The 16,288-nt window shown below is 37.9% G+C and overlaps 1 protein-coding gene and 1 pseudogene across 2 annotated transcripts; one reads left to right on the top strand and one right to left on the bottom strand.

Moving 5' to 3' along the window:
* Positions 1 to 1,539: 1,539 nt before the first annotated feature.
* Positions 1,540 to 2,976, top strand: LOC143608531 (shikimate O-hydroxycinnamoyltransferase pseudogene; annotated as a pseudogene).
* A 3,602-nt stretch (positions 2,977 to 6,578) lies between these two features.
* On the bottom strand, positions 6,579 to 12,290 carry LOC143608535 (uncharacterized). 2 transcript variants are annotated; one of them, XM_077083553.1, is made up of 6 exons: positions 11,976 to 12,290; positions 10,193 to 10,456; positions 9,686 to 9,859; positions 9,490 to 9,596; positions 8,193 to 8,518; positions 6,579 to 7,283 (listed from the first exon to the last, which is right to left on the bottom strand). In XM_077083553.1, the coding sequence occupies exons 1-6, from the start codon at positions 12,111 to 12,113 to the stop codon at positions 6,769 to 6,771; spliced, it is 1,524 nt and encodes a 507-aa protein (XP_076939668.1). In that variant the 5' UTR covers positions 12,114 to 12,290; the 3' UTR covers positions 6,579 to 6,768. The 2 variants fall into 2 exon arrangements, with proteins under 2 accessions (XP_076939668.1, XP_076939667.1); XM_077083552.1 differs by having other exon boundaries at positions 6,579 to 7,298; positions 11,976 to 12,287.
* Between the last annotated feature and the right edge of the window lie 3,998 nt (positions 12,291 to 16,288).

Here is a 16,288-nt window from a genome sequence, read left to right as displayed (position 1 = left end):
AATGACAACTAGGTATCATTTATTAAGTATTAAAGATTACAATTACATGAGGAGGTGATATAAATTGAGACCAAACTAGGTTTTGTAAAAAAGTGTTGGGGTTTAACACACACACACAAGTATTAAAGATTACAATTATATGAGGAGGTGATACAAACTGGACTTAGGGCCGACCGTTACACACACAACTCCTCTATTTACTTCAATTAATAATCGGGCCCAAACAAGATCCTGCTAACCCAACAAAAATAAAATCACTTATAGAGAATATGACATAATAATTATTATTTTATTAAAATAAACATAATCCTTAAAGTGTGATAAATTTCGAAATTAAAAAGATTAATCAAGTCAAAAGTGTTTGAGGTGAGACATCTTCAGAGTCTCCGAGTTAGGATTGCTCGGCAAACTAATATACGAGCTTCTCTTCAATGACGTGCAAACCTAATACCCTAAGATTCTATACTTGAAAAATAAAGATAATCAGATGGGTAAATAACCCGTAAGTCGTAGCAATTTAAATTGTCTTTCAAACTAATCCAAATCAAAATTTCAACCGCACTTGGCTTTTTCCTACTAGTCTACCACTTATAGTGGGACCCACAACACAATTTTTAATTTGGTATTTTCGGTAAGACGTGCTTCTCTTGGGCCTCCACTCACCATCCCACCGGTTTCCAATTCATAAATCTATTACCTTTTCAAAGTCTTTCGATTATAAAATTAAACAATCATATATAGTCACCAATTTAAGTAGTTAAATGATTAGTGATTTGACGAATTATTTTCATGTGTATATCACGTTGAATAAATCACCAACTTTAAATAAATCGTTAAGAATCATATAAACAATTTTAGTTTATGTTTGACCATATAAAAAGAGAGATTAGTTACACAACCGCCTCGTATATCAAAGTTATGAGTTAAAGTATTCGTCGTTTATGTTTTGATCAAACTTAATGCGTTGCCATTTAATTAAAGTATGAGGTTTAATAGCGTATGATGAAATGGGTGAGAAAGGGATGATATTTGTCACCATGTGTTTAGCACATGTTTAAACTTAACCCAAAATAATAACAATAACAACAACAACAACAACGGGGTTAGGGAAAAATGACAACGCATGTTTAAACTTTTTAAAAATATATATTATTTGTAAAGGGCAACGTCTGAAGTTTGATCAACATATAAATGACGAAAAATGAAATTCACTTCGAATTTAATGAAATATATACTCGTGTTTATAAGATTATCATAGTTCTCTGCTAAAAATTAGTTTGTATCAAATATTATGTGTATATGTATAGATGGAAATAAAAATGCATTTTTTAAAATTATATTCAGTGTACTATAATTAAAAAAACAAAATCAACTAAACAAGTTTAAAATTATTATTAATTTAAATCATTGGACATCAACATGTGTATTTATTTATCTATATATTTTATTTAGTAAACTATCTAACTTTGGACTTTGACTTGGCCTTGTTTGCGGTAGGTGAGCTCCAAAATTATATATACCCAACCAAACCTTAACCCAACTCAGGCCAAAACAATATATAATATATATTCTCTTGGTCATTTCATCAAACATAGACACTACACATTTAATCCAATTTAATCCAATGAAGATCATAGTTAAAAAAATCCACAATGGTTAAACCATCCGAGGAAACACCAAACATTAAGCTATGGAACTCCAATGTTGATCTTGTGGTCCCCAATTTCCACACACCAAGTGTGTACTTCTACCGGCCAAATGGCTCTACCAACTTCTTTGATCCAAAGGTGATGAAAGAGGCTTTGGGCCAGGCCTTGGTCCCGTTTTACCAGATGGCCGGGCGGTTATCTAGATACGAAGATGGTCGGATTGAGATCGATTGTCAAGGACAAGGCGTGTTGTTTGTGGAAGCCGAGTCTAATGGTGTGGTTGATGAGTTCGGTGACTTCGCGCCTACTTTAGAGCTTCGGAAGCTCATCCCGACCGTGGATTACTCGCTCGGGATTGAGTCGTACCCGTTGCTTGTATTGCAAGTAACTTATTTTAAATGCGGGGGTGTTTCGTTAGGAGTTGGGATGCAACATCATGCCGCGGATGGTGCGTCCGGGTTGCATTTTATTAATGCGTGGTCCGATATGGCCCGGGGCCTTGACCTTAGCCTCCCACCATTCATAGACCGGACCCTCCTTCAAGCGCGGGACCCACCACAACCCGTTTTTGAGCATGTTGAGTACCACCCCGCTCCACCGATGAAATCCATACCCGAAGCCCAAGATGAAACCGCGGTCTCGATTTTTAAGTTGACCCGAGACCAAGTCAACATGCTCAAAGCAAAGTCAAAAGAAGACAATAACACGGTCAACTATAGCTCGTATGAAATGCTCTCGGGCCATGTTTGGAGGTCCGTGTGTAAAGCACATGGCCTGGAAGATGACCAGGACACCAAGCTTTACATAGCTACTGATGGGAGGGCCCGCCTACAGCCTGCTCTGCCACCGGGCTATTTTGGGAATGTTATCTTTACCACCACTCCGATAGCGGTAGCAGGTGAGCTTCAATCAAAGCCCACCTGGTACGCTGCCAGTGTAATCCGCGACACGCTAGGGAAGATGAACAACGATTATTTAAAGTAGGCGCTTGATTATTTGGAACTACAACCCAATCTTAAAGCTTTGGTTCGCGGGGCCCACACGTTTAAATGCCCGAATCTTGGAATAACGAGTTGGGCTAGGCTGCCGATTCATGATGCTGATTTCGGATGGGGTCGACCCATATTCATGGGGCCCGGTGGGATCGCGTATGAGGGTTTGAGTTTCGTTTTACCAAGCCCGATTAACGATGGGAGCTTGTCTATTGCCATTTCACTACAAGCTCAACATATGAAGCTTTTTAGCAAGTACTTGTATGACATCTAACAATTTTGTCATATTTATTCATTTAGTGGGAGTTATGATATAATACCAAAAAGGACTTATTAATTTATTATTACTTTTTTTTTAATTTGATTATAAATAGCTTATTGTTAATTAGAGTGTTTTCTTCAACAAGATACAATATATATTACATTTTACAACTCATAAAGGGAAAAAAAAGGACTTTCCAAGTTACATGACCATATATTACATGTTAAAACTTATATAAAGAAGAAGAAAAAACACCTTTCCAAGTTACAAGACCATATAGACGTATTATTAAAACACAAATAAGAGAGGCACGAAGAAACCAACACTAATACTGATACCAGTACTGATATAAAGGACCCGTGAAAGGTGTGATGACGGTGCGTTGTTCTTGGAGGCATGTGGATCACGGTTCATATTGGCACCACCATATGGACCCTTCCCAGCCTTGACTTCATATTTAATTTGATCCGCGTTACCATTGTCTGTCTCCACCCCCTCAACACCTACAAGAAAGAAAGACACTGATCAATACACAGTCACACACACAAATATGTATACAACAAGTCGAATGAAGGCTAACCTTGGAGTTGTTGTTGGGTTAGACCTTTGGAGAGTATTAGATGATGATGAAGTGATATTGCTAATAGTTGAATACATAAGATGAGTATAATTGCCCTCATTTTCATTTGGGCTATAGTTAAGGAATATAAATATAATTTAGTGGTTGTGTGAGGGGGTCAAGTTATCTTATAGAGTTGTATATGTATACCCGAGTAACCCGACAAAGAGAACCTAGTGTAACTTCGAGATGAAGCTTAATTTAGCATCAACTTTTATTAATTAAGGTTTTTGTCAAATGTAGGGTACCATATCAAACCTTCTTTATTATACAAGGATATGATCGGTTTTTCCTTTATGGATATAGTTATTAGATTCTTTGTTTTTAATTATACACCTCACAAAATGTAAGTAAGGTATCATGCATTGTTAGTTAATTATTCCAGATGTTTTGTAAGTATAATCTATTTCTAGCACACCTAAAGATGCTATAGACAAAACGTTTGGAAAGCACAACATACATCTTGTATATGGCAAAATGGACGGGTTAGGTAAGCTAGTGAGACAATACTGGGTTCGGGTAAAACATTGAAAATGTTTATTTCGGTTGAAGTAAATGACCAAAATGATTCCAAGTTGATCAATTACTTTATAAAAAAGTGAAATTATATTATTTGGTAGGCTAATTTAGCCGAATGATCTGTGTGACGGTGTGACCAATAAGGTGGATTGGTAGGCTAAATTAGTCTACAAGTGGAAACATGTCACTCTTGAAATGACCAAACCGGAGAATCTGTTGTATTTTTTATGGGTTTTAGTGTCGTCGAAGACTCTACTTAGTCAACTTGGATGATGTGACGCGTTCTACTTGGGTAAAAATGAGGATGACTATGAAAATGGTATTAAAAATATGAGTGCCTATGTCATAAAATTCTGAAGGATAAGTATGAAAGTGTTATGTTAAATTCGATTGCCTTTTTAAAAAAAATGTTTAAACTTGACTATTTTGATAATTTTTCCATCTATACAACTATTTTTCATAACAAGTAGCAAGTAATTGTTTTGAATGGTTGAAAATTTTGACTAGATGAATATGTTGACCACACTATGGTAGATGGTAGACAAAGGCGGGAAACATGACGGTTTGCGAATAATAAGGCGGCAACCACAACACTAAACGGTAAGCAGTGATGAGGGGTTTAAATGTGAAAGTATTTATACCGGCTAAGTGTCGTTGCAATAAGGGTGGTTTGATTTCGAAGGAACGGTTTGGAGGAGACATTAAGGGGGTGTTTGGAATTGTTTGATATGCGAGGGAATAAATTAACTAACTCCAATAATGAATTAGGGGTATATTAGTAATGAATCAGGGGTATAGTAGTAATTGCACATGTTTTTGGATGGAGGGACTAATCCAGTTTGTTTTTTAATCCCAATTATTAAAACAGTTCAATTTTTTTTCTAGGGACTAATAGTAACTCCCCTAACAATAATTTTTCTCAATAAAGTATAAATATGAAATCCCAAAACCTTTAGGGCCAAAAAGAGAATTTGTTTAAACTTGCTTTCTAAGTTTAAGATTTTAGGTTTATGTTTCATATTTGAATTTGTTTCAAATTTGGTGTAGTTGGAGGGAAGATCAAATTCAATTCAAATTATTTTCTTCAAACCGGTTGCCCGGTTGGTACAACGCCAAAACAAAGTCACCACCTTTTTTTTTTAATATATCTATATTGCTGACATGGCACATTTTTATTGGATTGCTAGATTCTTTTTTAGATAAAACTCACCATTGGCATCCAAAAAGTTTTTAACATTATGTTACTTGAAAGTTAAAATAACATAGAAATACCAACCTTAACCTTAACAATTCATTTCTATATATAGGTTACATATTCTCATACAACATCTTTTAGTTTTGTATTATTTTAACATGACAAGTCTTGGCGATTCTGAAGAAAGTGATGCTAGCACGAAAAGATCAAGGACTACTAAAAGACACTGTTGTGTCAATTCCAAACCCGAAGCACCACATAGTGTGGCTCAGCAATTCAACGTTCAACAGGTAGAGATGTGACTAAAGAAAAAGAAAACGATGAGGGTTCGAATGCACTTATTAAAGAACTTAAGGCAATGTGGGATATGATAACTAGTGAACTTGATCACATGAAAGAAAGAATCGAGTTGTATCAACAAAAAGAAGAAGAAAGAGAAGAAAAAGAACTAATGAATATGCACCTAATGATTTTGAACACGCTAGTACAAAAGAAGTCGTTGTCGCCCGAAGAAGAAAACTTGAAAAGCAAGTTGATATCAATGTTTCTTCAGAAATGATATCTAGTTCAATGTGTGTTATATGTAGTTTTGTTAGAGATTTCTCGATTAGAAGCGTTCAGAGTTGATTTAGGTTTAATTTTATAAACTTTCCGTTTTAAGCGTACTTGTCTAAGCTAGTCTGGGCTTGGTTTTTTCTTTTGGGTTTTTCTTCGTTGTAAGTTTTTTACGCTCTTAACTACCGGCTAGGTGGTTCCTATGTTTTGGTTTTTCTCGTTTTGTTGTTTGGTGAAGTAGTTGGTACATCTTAAGAGTTGTAGTTTTCATTTTATTATCTACTAAATCGTAACATTACTTATATTTCCACGTGTAAACTTTGATTGGATGCTTAGACATTACATAAATCATTTCACACTTTACCCATATCAAATCAATTTTAAAGCATTGGAGTAAAACATCAGCTCTACTTGTAACGCGAGTAGAGACATATATACCATTCAACTTTCTTGACAAAATACATTTTTAAGTGTAATTATTTATATTCGTATGCATTAATTGCCCAGCAAAATTTTTTTAGTCCACGCTAATGTTTCATGCGCCAACTTTTAATCGAATGCTTACACACAAATCATCTGAACATTTTACCAATATTGAACCACGCGAGCACAGGCGAATCTACCATTCAACTTTCTTGGCAAAGTAAGTGGTGCCATTTTTTTCTTTATTCGTTTAGTGCACCAACTACCTTTTAACATAAAATAAATTAGTTCGCATTAACCCTCAACTTTTCTTCTAGATACGCCACACTAAATTTACATAAGCAAATCAACAAACCCAAAACAATATTGCAAGTTTAAATGCATCAAGTTAAAAAGTCAACGACAACATCAACATATGTACATGATCATAAGGTCTAAACAAAGATCCAAACCTTAAAAAACCACCCTACACATACTTAAGTACACTTATCAAACCATATGAAAGAAAGTGTGAAGTTACAAAACTACCCTTACCTCAAGTCACCATAATCATCTTAAAAGTTGTAAAAGAACTGCGGTAAAGACGCTATCCTCGGCAGATTAAGCAACAACTCACCAACCGAGTCCTTTCTAGACATTCCGGCTCCCTTTTCGCCCTCAACAACCGGCCCGGTTTCTAACGGACTTGGGCCTGACGGGCCCGAGTCAGGCCCGATCCCAAGCTCATTACCGTCGGTTTTGGGCTCGAGGTCTTGAAAGGTTGTTGGGTCCTTTTGCAAAAGGCAGCAAAGAGAGTTGACTTTTGAAAGTACGGATTTTTCGTCTGTTGACCCGTATTGACTGTCGTTGAACAAGCATTGGGAAATGTCTTCCAGAATCTCGAGGCTTTCTTGTTCTTCGCGGGAAAAAGGGTGGTTGGTTGTGGTTCTTTTTTCGGTGATTCGGTTTTCGATGTGGTTAACTAAATCACTCATTGACATCGATGGCTGAATCCCGGGGACTTTGATTTGATCCCATCGGCTAAGATCTTTTAGCCCCTCGGTTCTGGCTCTTCGGATTTCTTCGATTGCTGACATGTCCATCACTAGATAACATAAGAATAACATGATATTGTAAGATTTTATTATTAAAAAAAATTCGTTAATTATGTCGAGTGGAATAAGCTGGACATTTCAACAGACATACAACTCGTTTATTCAATAGCGTAGATCTGTACACGCGTTCATGACTCGGACTTGTTTAGACTCGAACTTAACCCGTAAAACGTTTATGACTTGGGCCCATTTAAACTCAAAATTAACCCGCGAAAAGCTTGACTTGGACCCGTTTAGACTCGAACTAAAACCGTGAAATGTTTGACTTCGACCCGTTTAGACTCGAACTTAACCCTGCAATGTTTACAAGTTGGGCCTGTTTAGATTTGAACTTAACCCCTGAAACGTTTATAACTTGGACCCATTTTAACTCAAACTTAACCCGCGAAACGCTTGACTTGGACCCGTTTAACTTGTAAACCGTGAAATGTTTGACTTCGACCCGTTTAGACTCAAACTTAACCCGTGCAATGTTTACAAGTTGGACCCGTTTAGATTTGAACTTAACCCGTGAAACATTTATGACTTGGGCCCATTTAACTCAAACTTAACCTGCGAAACGCTTGACTTGGACCCGTTTAGAATCGAACTTAAAACTGTGAAACGTTTGACTTCAACCCGTTTAAACTCGAACTTAACCCGTGAAACGTTTATGACTTGGACCTGTTTACTTCACCTGTGAAATGTTTTTGACTTGGACCCATTAAGACTCAGACTTCACCCGTGAAATGTTTATAACTTGGGCCCGTTTAGATTTAAACCTACCCCGTTTATTTCACGGTGTTTGTGTTATAACAAGAACTACCAGCCCTGTAACTACTAGACAAACCTGCTATGACCCGTTGCCCGACCCACCATTTTGAGACCACTAGGTTAAAAGTTACCTGAGCTAGGTGAAGGTGCTTCACGAGAGAACTCAGCTGGTCGACCCGAAGTATCATGCAGCTCACTCCTAGACGAAGACTGCCCTCCTGACGGTGAACCTGTTCTATGTATATCGAAGATGGTAGGCCCGGGTTGCGTTTCTCTGCTTAACTCGTATTCATTAGATACACCCGGCTCGTCAAACACTGACTTCCTCGGTTCAAAATATGGCGACTCCAGTTCTATCTCGGGCTGCTGACTCAGAAAATTAAGACGCGGGTCACATTGTATCAACTTCTCAAAATGTTTTCCTAATAACCCTTGTGGACACTGCAGATAATGTCGCCTGCCAAAACATATCACGTTAAAACAGCGCCTCAAGAAAGTCGGGTTAGATAGTCGGGTTAGCAGGTCATATATATATATATATATATTCCCGACTAAACACAAGTAAAATAAAAAATCAAAACTACAAAGGAATGTTACTAATGGAACATCTAGTAATAAAATAAGAGGGCACATTCCTTTTTTTCTTGCCCTTCAAAGTAAAAATAGATCAATTGCTATCTATTACAAACTTTTTCCTATTTGATCTAATCCGTACCCTTTCCCGATTGTCTCTCCGAAGGAGTTGGGAGATAGTATATTATACTTTTGACGAGGGGTTAAAAAAAAGAATCATTTTTTTCCCGTTTTCTTCTATAAATTATCCATCTCAATCTAACAGTGATTGAATGCCTGAACACTCAGAGATTCTCGCGAGTCTATATATGTAGATTACAGTATAGAAATATATGGGTAAGGATCCTAAGAGAACCCTTTGGAAATTGAGAACTTTGAAAACCATTTTAGACCACTAAAAAAACCTTTAAAAAATATTTAATAAAATTATAAAACAAAAAATAACAAAAATTTTAAAAAAGTAAAAAAACCAAAATTCTTATATTTCATTCCGGTTTCATAAAAAAAAACTTCGTATTATACACAGGTATAATTTCATTTAATCTCTAGCTACGTAATGTAAACAAATGTACATTATCATTTACCTTAATTGTACATATGTGTATAAAAAAAACATGCATGTACATATGTGTACATAGTATGCGTATATGTATAATTTAGCTAAACCGAGACGTTTTTTTTATGTAACCGGGATGATAAATAAGAATTTTGGTTTTTTTACTTTTTTACTTTTACGTTTTTTTTGTTTTATGATTTTTTTAATTTTTGGTTTTTTTGTGGTCCAAAATGGTTCAATTTCAAAATATTTCTCACATGATCCCAATCATATATATGTATATATGTACAAGACTGTACCTGTGAAGGCTTGCTTCTCCGCCTGTGAAATCTGCAGTTGCTTGCCATAACGTGTGTTTTCTGGGCTGCGGATTTGTCTCTCGGAAGAACAAAGGCTGCCTCATTAGCTGTTCACATAAAAACCGTACACGTTTACGTTATTAATATATATAGATTTGTAATATTAAACAATGTAAGATTAAATATTAATATGTACCACTACATCAAGAGTGCCAGGACCGTCATCTGGATAAGTCGCCTTTATCGCCATAATATCCGACCATTGAATCTCGATCTTGTTCTTGAGACCACCGTCAAGAACCTCCCAAACAAGCTTATGCTTTGCGAAGTAACATTTCGCCACTAAATCACCTTCATATCTTGATTTATACTACAATAACATAAATATAATATATGTTGGTCAACCTCAATCTCAAGATTCTAGTGTTGATAAATAATTAGGGGTGGCAAATGTGACCCATTGGGTTGAATGGGTTGTATTAAAATGTATATAATGGGTCACAATGGGTCAAACTAAAAAAAGAAATGATTGAAACGGGTCAAAACGGGTTAAAATTTCTCAAAAGTTTTTTTTTTTTTGAGCGAGAAAAACGGAGGAAACTTTTTAGTACTTTTACTTTTTTAGTTTTTGATTTTATATATCGATTTATGATTTTTTTAATTATTTAAAATAATAGATGATGACACGTGGAATTACAATTACCTCCCAGGAACCGATCTTCAGAAGTGACGCGGGAAAGTTTGAAGCTTTTAGCTTATCGGTAGTAGCGGTAGCAGAAACAGTTTTGTTGCCCTTTTTAGCATCGGAGCCGGTCTTGGAATATGCGCTTCCTTCCGTAAGCCTCATTTGAATCAATTCCAACAAAGATGGACTCTTTCTGAGGCGTAGCCCTAACGGGCTCGGTTCATCTAGCGGGTTGAACTGTGCTGGTGACACAGGAAAACCACCAATCCCCAATTCTTGATGCTGATCAAGATAAAAAGACTAAATTAGTTTACAATAATTTGATGGTAAAAAAAATGATCAATTAATGGAGCAACAAACTTTAACTAGCCCTAAAATACCAATCTTTCTAAAATCTCAAAACATCCTAAAATACAATTAAATGAATTAGATAACAAAACTGACTAGTTCTCATCAATTCATGGAGCGACAAATTTTAACTAGCCCTAAATTATCAATTTGCGGAAATCTCAAACATCCTCGAATCTAGGAGTGCAAACAAGCCGAGCCGCTCATGAGCGACTCGAACTAAGATCGATAAAAGAAGCTCCAAACAAGATGAGCTTTTTCGAGCTCGAGCCGAGCCAGATCCTCAATTAAGCTCGTTTAGTTATTAAGCCCGAGCTCGAGCCTTGTATAAGAAGCTCATTCAGGCTCATTGAACCTTGTGTATTTTTAAGTTTGATCTCTTTTGGACTTCTACCATGTATTAATTTCTCACTATACAAGAGAGCTCGAGCCGATCTTTGGCTTGTTTTAAGGTCCTGCACAGTCTAGGGGTGAACAATAACCGAATCCTTAACCGAAACCAAACCGAAAACCGACGAAACCGAACCGATATAACCGAATTAACCGAACCACACCGAACTCTTCATTTTTAATATTTTCAAACTTTTTTCTCTCTATTTCATGTATTATATGTATTAATAGTTTAATACTATCATTTTCATGTATTTATATCTCCATTTCATGTAATAATATCTCAATTTCATATTTTGATACCTTCATTTCATGTAGTTATGCATTCATTTCATGTATTTAAAGATTCATTTCATGTATTTTTAAGCAAAAATTAGCCCAAGTTTGAAACTGGTTATTAACCCAATATTAACCGAACCGATAACCGATCGGTTCGGTTAATGCTAATAACTGAACCGAACCGTGCACACCCCTACTTCACACGCGCTTGAGCCGAGCTTAGACTCACATTTCAGGTTTTTTTTTTACAAAAATGATATACAATCAACTAAAAAAGTATATAAATTAATTATTATTATTATTATTATTATTATTATTATTATTATTAACAAATGAGCCGACCCAAACCGAGCTTGAGCTTAAAAAAACGACTCAAACCGAGCTTGAGTTTTAGAAAAAAGAGCTCGATCTCTTGTAAGTCAAAACGAGCAAAGCTCGAGCTCGGCTCATTGGCAAATCCGCAGCTCATAAATCCCCAAATTGACTTAACTCTCATCAATTCATGAAGCAAAAAAATTCAAACTATAGCCCTAAACTATCAAATTTGCTAAAAATCAAACCAAACAAAAATACAAAATAAACCCAATTACTAAATTATTCAAATAACAAAATCCAATTCACACCAAAATCAATTAAATATTAAAATAAAAAAATAAACCCAATTACTAAATGATTCAAATAACAAAACCCAATTCACACCCAGATCAATTAAACCCATAACTCAATCAAACCCCAAATTAAATATTAAAATAATTAAAGAAAACAATTAACCAAATTAACAAACCTTAATTCTTTTATTCAACGGCACATGTTGATCATCAAACTGATTAGATTCATCAATTAACTCTCTTTTCACCGGCGCCATTACTCCACGGTGAGATTCCATTGAATAATCTTTATTCGATTTCATCAATTGAACCATTAATTTCTTATATTAATCAATCAATTTCCGATATGGGTTTTACGGGTTGTGTTCTGATCTATCTGGGTTCCGACGACGATTTAAGACTGAGTCGACTCGGTGGGTTGAGTTGAGTTGATAGATTATGTGAGGTTTGAAGGAAAGCGGTAAGTAAAAGCCAAGAATGGGTGTCTTTTAAACGACAGCGTATTGGGTTTCATCGACCAATGGTGTCACGTGCGCCTACCATGAGTACAGTGATGGACACTTTTAGTCCTTGGAGTTTAAATGTTCATATTGTATATCCGACTACAAGACTATAATCACACTTGTATAATCACGCATGTATACTTGCTAGTCTGTTATTTCATTGTAATCGTTTTGGATGACTTTATGTTATGATAAAGAAAATTATCATATGAAAACTCTAACAGTTGAAAGACAGCTGGAATTGATGACGGTAAATATACCTGGCGATGTTTTAGGGTTTAACGGTTAAAGTGAATCACGTGAGCAATCATTGATGTCAAGTGAAACTTATGTTTGGATATGGAGCGTTTTAAGATTTTTACTTTTAGGAAGAAAAGGAAAGTGAAGTATGGACATGTATTTGATATGTGGCAGGATAATGATGTAATACTAACATGTACATGATGTAAAATATGTTGGGCATTTATGAATGATGTCATTTTGTGAGAGGAGTTCTGGTTACCATTTAGTCGTTAGTGGTTTTGATTATGACTTTTGTCAACCTAATTTTCTTTTTTTTAATCAACTATTTTCGTAATATGAAAAAATAGTAAAAATCGCATGCGTATAGTGTGTATAGGCTTGTTTGTGGTGTCATAAGTCATAACCATTGTGTTCAGTCTGGGTTTCTCGTTTTAGTTTATCGATTTTGATTATCGTTTAGATAAACAAAAATAGAACCAGTTCAAACAAGTCAAAGTCAAACAAAAAAAATCAATTTGGGTTTTGAGTTCAAACTGAAAAACCATAATTTTACAAGGTAGGTTTTCATCGATTCATGTTTCGGGTTCCTTGGATTTCTCTATTCAGTTTCCTTAGTTTTGTAACATGCTAAATATTATTGGGTTATGTAATAATACAAATAGACAAATCCAAAATGTAGTATATAGGTGAAGAGGTATGCACCCGCCTTAACATCGAGCGGGGCGGGTCAACCCACAAGATATAGACAAGAGGCTTGAAATCAGGATGTCATGAAGGCACAAAGCCAAAACCTATGCGCATGGCGCATATCGCATATGCTCACGCACCATATATGCTCACGCATATCACATCTGCGCGTAGCGCATTTGCGCGTGGCGCATATCACATATGCTCACGCATCATATATGCTCACGCATATCACATCTGCACGTGGCGCATCTGCGCATGGCGCATATCACATATGCTCACGCATATTACATATGCTTGCGCATATCACATCTGCGCATGAAACATCTGCGCGTGAGAATAAAGAGAAGACATCGCGCATCCTCAGGATAGGCGCATATCACACATGCACATAATCAACCTCGTCCTTATCCAAATCAGGATAAGGACAACCCTGATTGTGCTCATCAGACAACCTTCCAGAAGGTATCCTTTAAGGAATAAAGAATATGCTGATGTTGACAGCTGTCAATGAAAGGTGGACAACTCAGCAAAACCCATGTGCTACCACGTGATTGCACATGGGTCAGGTGAAATACCTTGGTCAGAGAATAATCAATGAAAGAGCACCAGGTGTCCTAAGGACACGTGGCGCGAAGCAATAGGAGGAGGCCAAAAAGGCCCTAATGGGATCTGAGCCCAATCATTGGAAACCCTAACACTATAAATACCACACCACCTCCACAAGGGGAGGTAAGCAAGAAAATACATTCTAAATCCTTACTCACTTTCAGATTATTATCTTCTCCTACAATCTCTTATTCTCACACCGGAGGGTTACCCCAAAGAGGACCCCTCTGTCCCTTTCTGAGGGGTAAGTTCACGGTGCTGCTCATTTTGTAGGTGGAAGAACTCATACTCCGGAAAACCATCGGTGATATAGCACACTCATACCCGAGGAAAGTTGATCGTCTACCAGTGAGCCGATCCACGTTTCTTCATTGGCGCCATCACCTGTTACAACGGCAACAAAACCAATATCTCATCAGTTCTCTCTGAAAATCTTCACCATGGTTTCCGGTGTTCGAAACAGCGATCAAGTTCTGGAGGATAATGAGCTTGAGGATGTTAATGAGGGACAGCAGTTTCTGTGGGCGCCGCGTGATACTGCGCGCACCACCAGTAACCATCCCTTCATCACAACACCTCATAGCCAGACTGAAACTCCTCCAGACGATCTCACGTTCCAAAATCTGACTGGTGCAAAACAAAAAGGACCAATGGGTCCGGAAGTTGAAACCAATGACCCTAAAGAATGGCTCATAAACGAACAACGGCGTTTAATGGACAAATACAATGAGCTGGTCAAACACAAAAAGTTAGCTGACTTAACACAAAGGCTCGCATTTGACAAACAAACCATTCAGGGAACAACAAAAAGGGCGCGCGCGCCGGAAGATGGTCACTCTGTTCACACCGAACACGCTGATTTTAGTGATGAAGAAGTGCACAGCATGAGGAAAACGCGAGATACTCATGCAGGAGGCTCACAGCTCCGCGCGCACATGAACATAGCGCCTGGAGCCAAAGCCGATATGGATCTATACACACCGTACAACCCACCAGCGAGAGGGCAAGTGGACGTAACCACACCATATAGGCCAACCATCTTGGTGAAGCATTCAAAATTCACTGAGCGCATCGCGAAGGCTCCCATTCAACACAAAACCAAGATGCCAAGTGGTCTAGGCAAGTACGATGGTACAACAGATCCAGATGATTTCTTACAAGGTTTTTACAACACTGGAAACCTAGAAAGCTGGACGATGCCAACATGGTGTCACATGTTTGCTCACTGCCTCACGGGCGCAGCGCGTGTCTGGTTCGAAAGCTTGCCGACCGGACAAATCGATGGGTTCGAAGAGCTATTGGAGAAGTTCCAGGCTCACTTCGTACAGCAGCGCTGACACACGCGCGACCCCGATGACATCATGCACTGCATGCGCAGGAATGATGAAACAATTGAAGACTACATAACTCGTTTCAATCAGGAATCTCTTGCAATTGGAGGTATCACTGAACAACTCTTGCGCGTGGCCTTTATACAAGGTGCGCGCAGTGATCAACTCCGCAGAGCTCTCGTGAGCAGAGATGGCATGCCAACCACTTGGGCTAAGCTAATAGAAGCATCGCGAGTCTTCGCGCGAAATGAAAAACAAATTGCCCAAGATAGAGCAAGAGATAGAGGGCATCAAACAGAAGCACCACGCAACAATGAAAGGAGGGGCAAACAAAACTCCGTATGGTCCAGGTTGCAACAAACCAGTTTTTCTCCCGCAGAAAAGCAGGCGCAACCAAGTTCACCCCAGCCCCAAAAAGACATTCGTAATCGCGGAGAAAGTGACAAGAGGGAAAGCGGCAGAGAGCCTAACAGACCTCTACCAAGAATATGGACTCCCCTCACTAAAACGCCTTCACAAGTGTTAAGCACAGAGAATGTCCAGTTTAAAAGCCCCAAGCCATTACTCCATAAGGGACCACCAAACAGTGGCAAGTATTGTGAGTTTCACAAGTCCACAGGGCACAACACCGATGCATGCCACCATTTGAAGGATGCGATTGAAAGAGATGTGAAATCAGGCCAGTTGGCTCACCTGGTGAAAAACCCAAGACCAGAGAATGAACAACCAGATGGAGCCTCAGCCAGTAAAAAATTCAAAAGAATCTGTGTGGCCGAGGGAGGAAGGCAAGGGCAAAGATAGAGAAAGAGAAACGCGCAAGTCCAAGGAGATTGGCGCGAGCAACAAGTAATCTTCCCAAGAATCAGAGGAGGTCCGTCTATCAGCAGTCCTCTAGTCATCACTACACACATTGCTCATTATGAGGTGTCAAAAGTCCTGGTGGACACCGGCAGTGAATCAGACATCATGTATGAGCAATGTTTCAGGAAGTTGGATCCAGCAGACCAAGCAAAGCTCGAAATTGTGAATGCACCAATCTCGGGTGTCTCAAATGAAATTATTCACCCCCTAGGTCAGATACAATTCGAACTAACTATGGGGGATGAGAAACACAAG

The sequence above is a fragment of the Bidens hawaiensis genome, unplaced genomic scaffold, assembly GCF_021521415.1.
Source record: "Bidens hawaiensis isolate Kalapana, Puna unplaced genomic scaffold, B.hawaiensis_p1.1 tig00419396_1, whole genome shotgun sequence".
Lineage (NCBI taxonomy): Eukaryota > Viridiplantae > Streptophyta > Magnoliopsida > Asterales > Asteraceae > Bidens > Bidens hawaiensis.
This window is presented reverse-complemented; position numbering and strand designations above follow the sequence as displayed.

What these genes read in the sequence shown, in the direction of transcription:
- LOC143608535 (XM_077083552.1), bottom strand. Translation starts at nt 12,113, where the DNA reads ATGGTTCAATTGATGAAATCGAATAAAGATTATTCAATGGAATCTCAC. An exon ending in TGAAGATCGGTTCCTGGGAG is followed by an intron (nt 9,860 to 10,192) that starts GTAATTGTAATT and finishes ATGTTATTGTAG; the next exon opens with TATAAATCAAGATATGAAGG. An exon ending in GGAGAAGCAAGCCTTCACAG is followed by an intron (nt 8,519 to 9,489) that starts GTACAGTCTTGT and finishes ATGTTTTGGCAG; the next exon opens with GCGACATTATCTGCAGTGTC.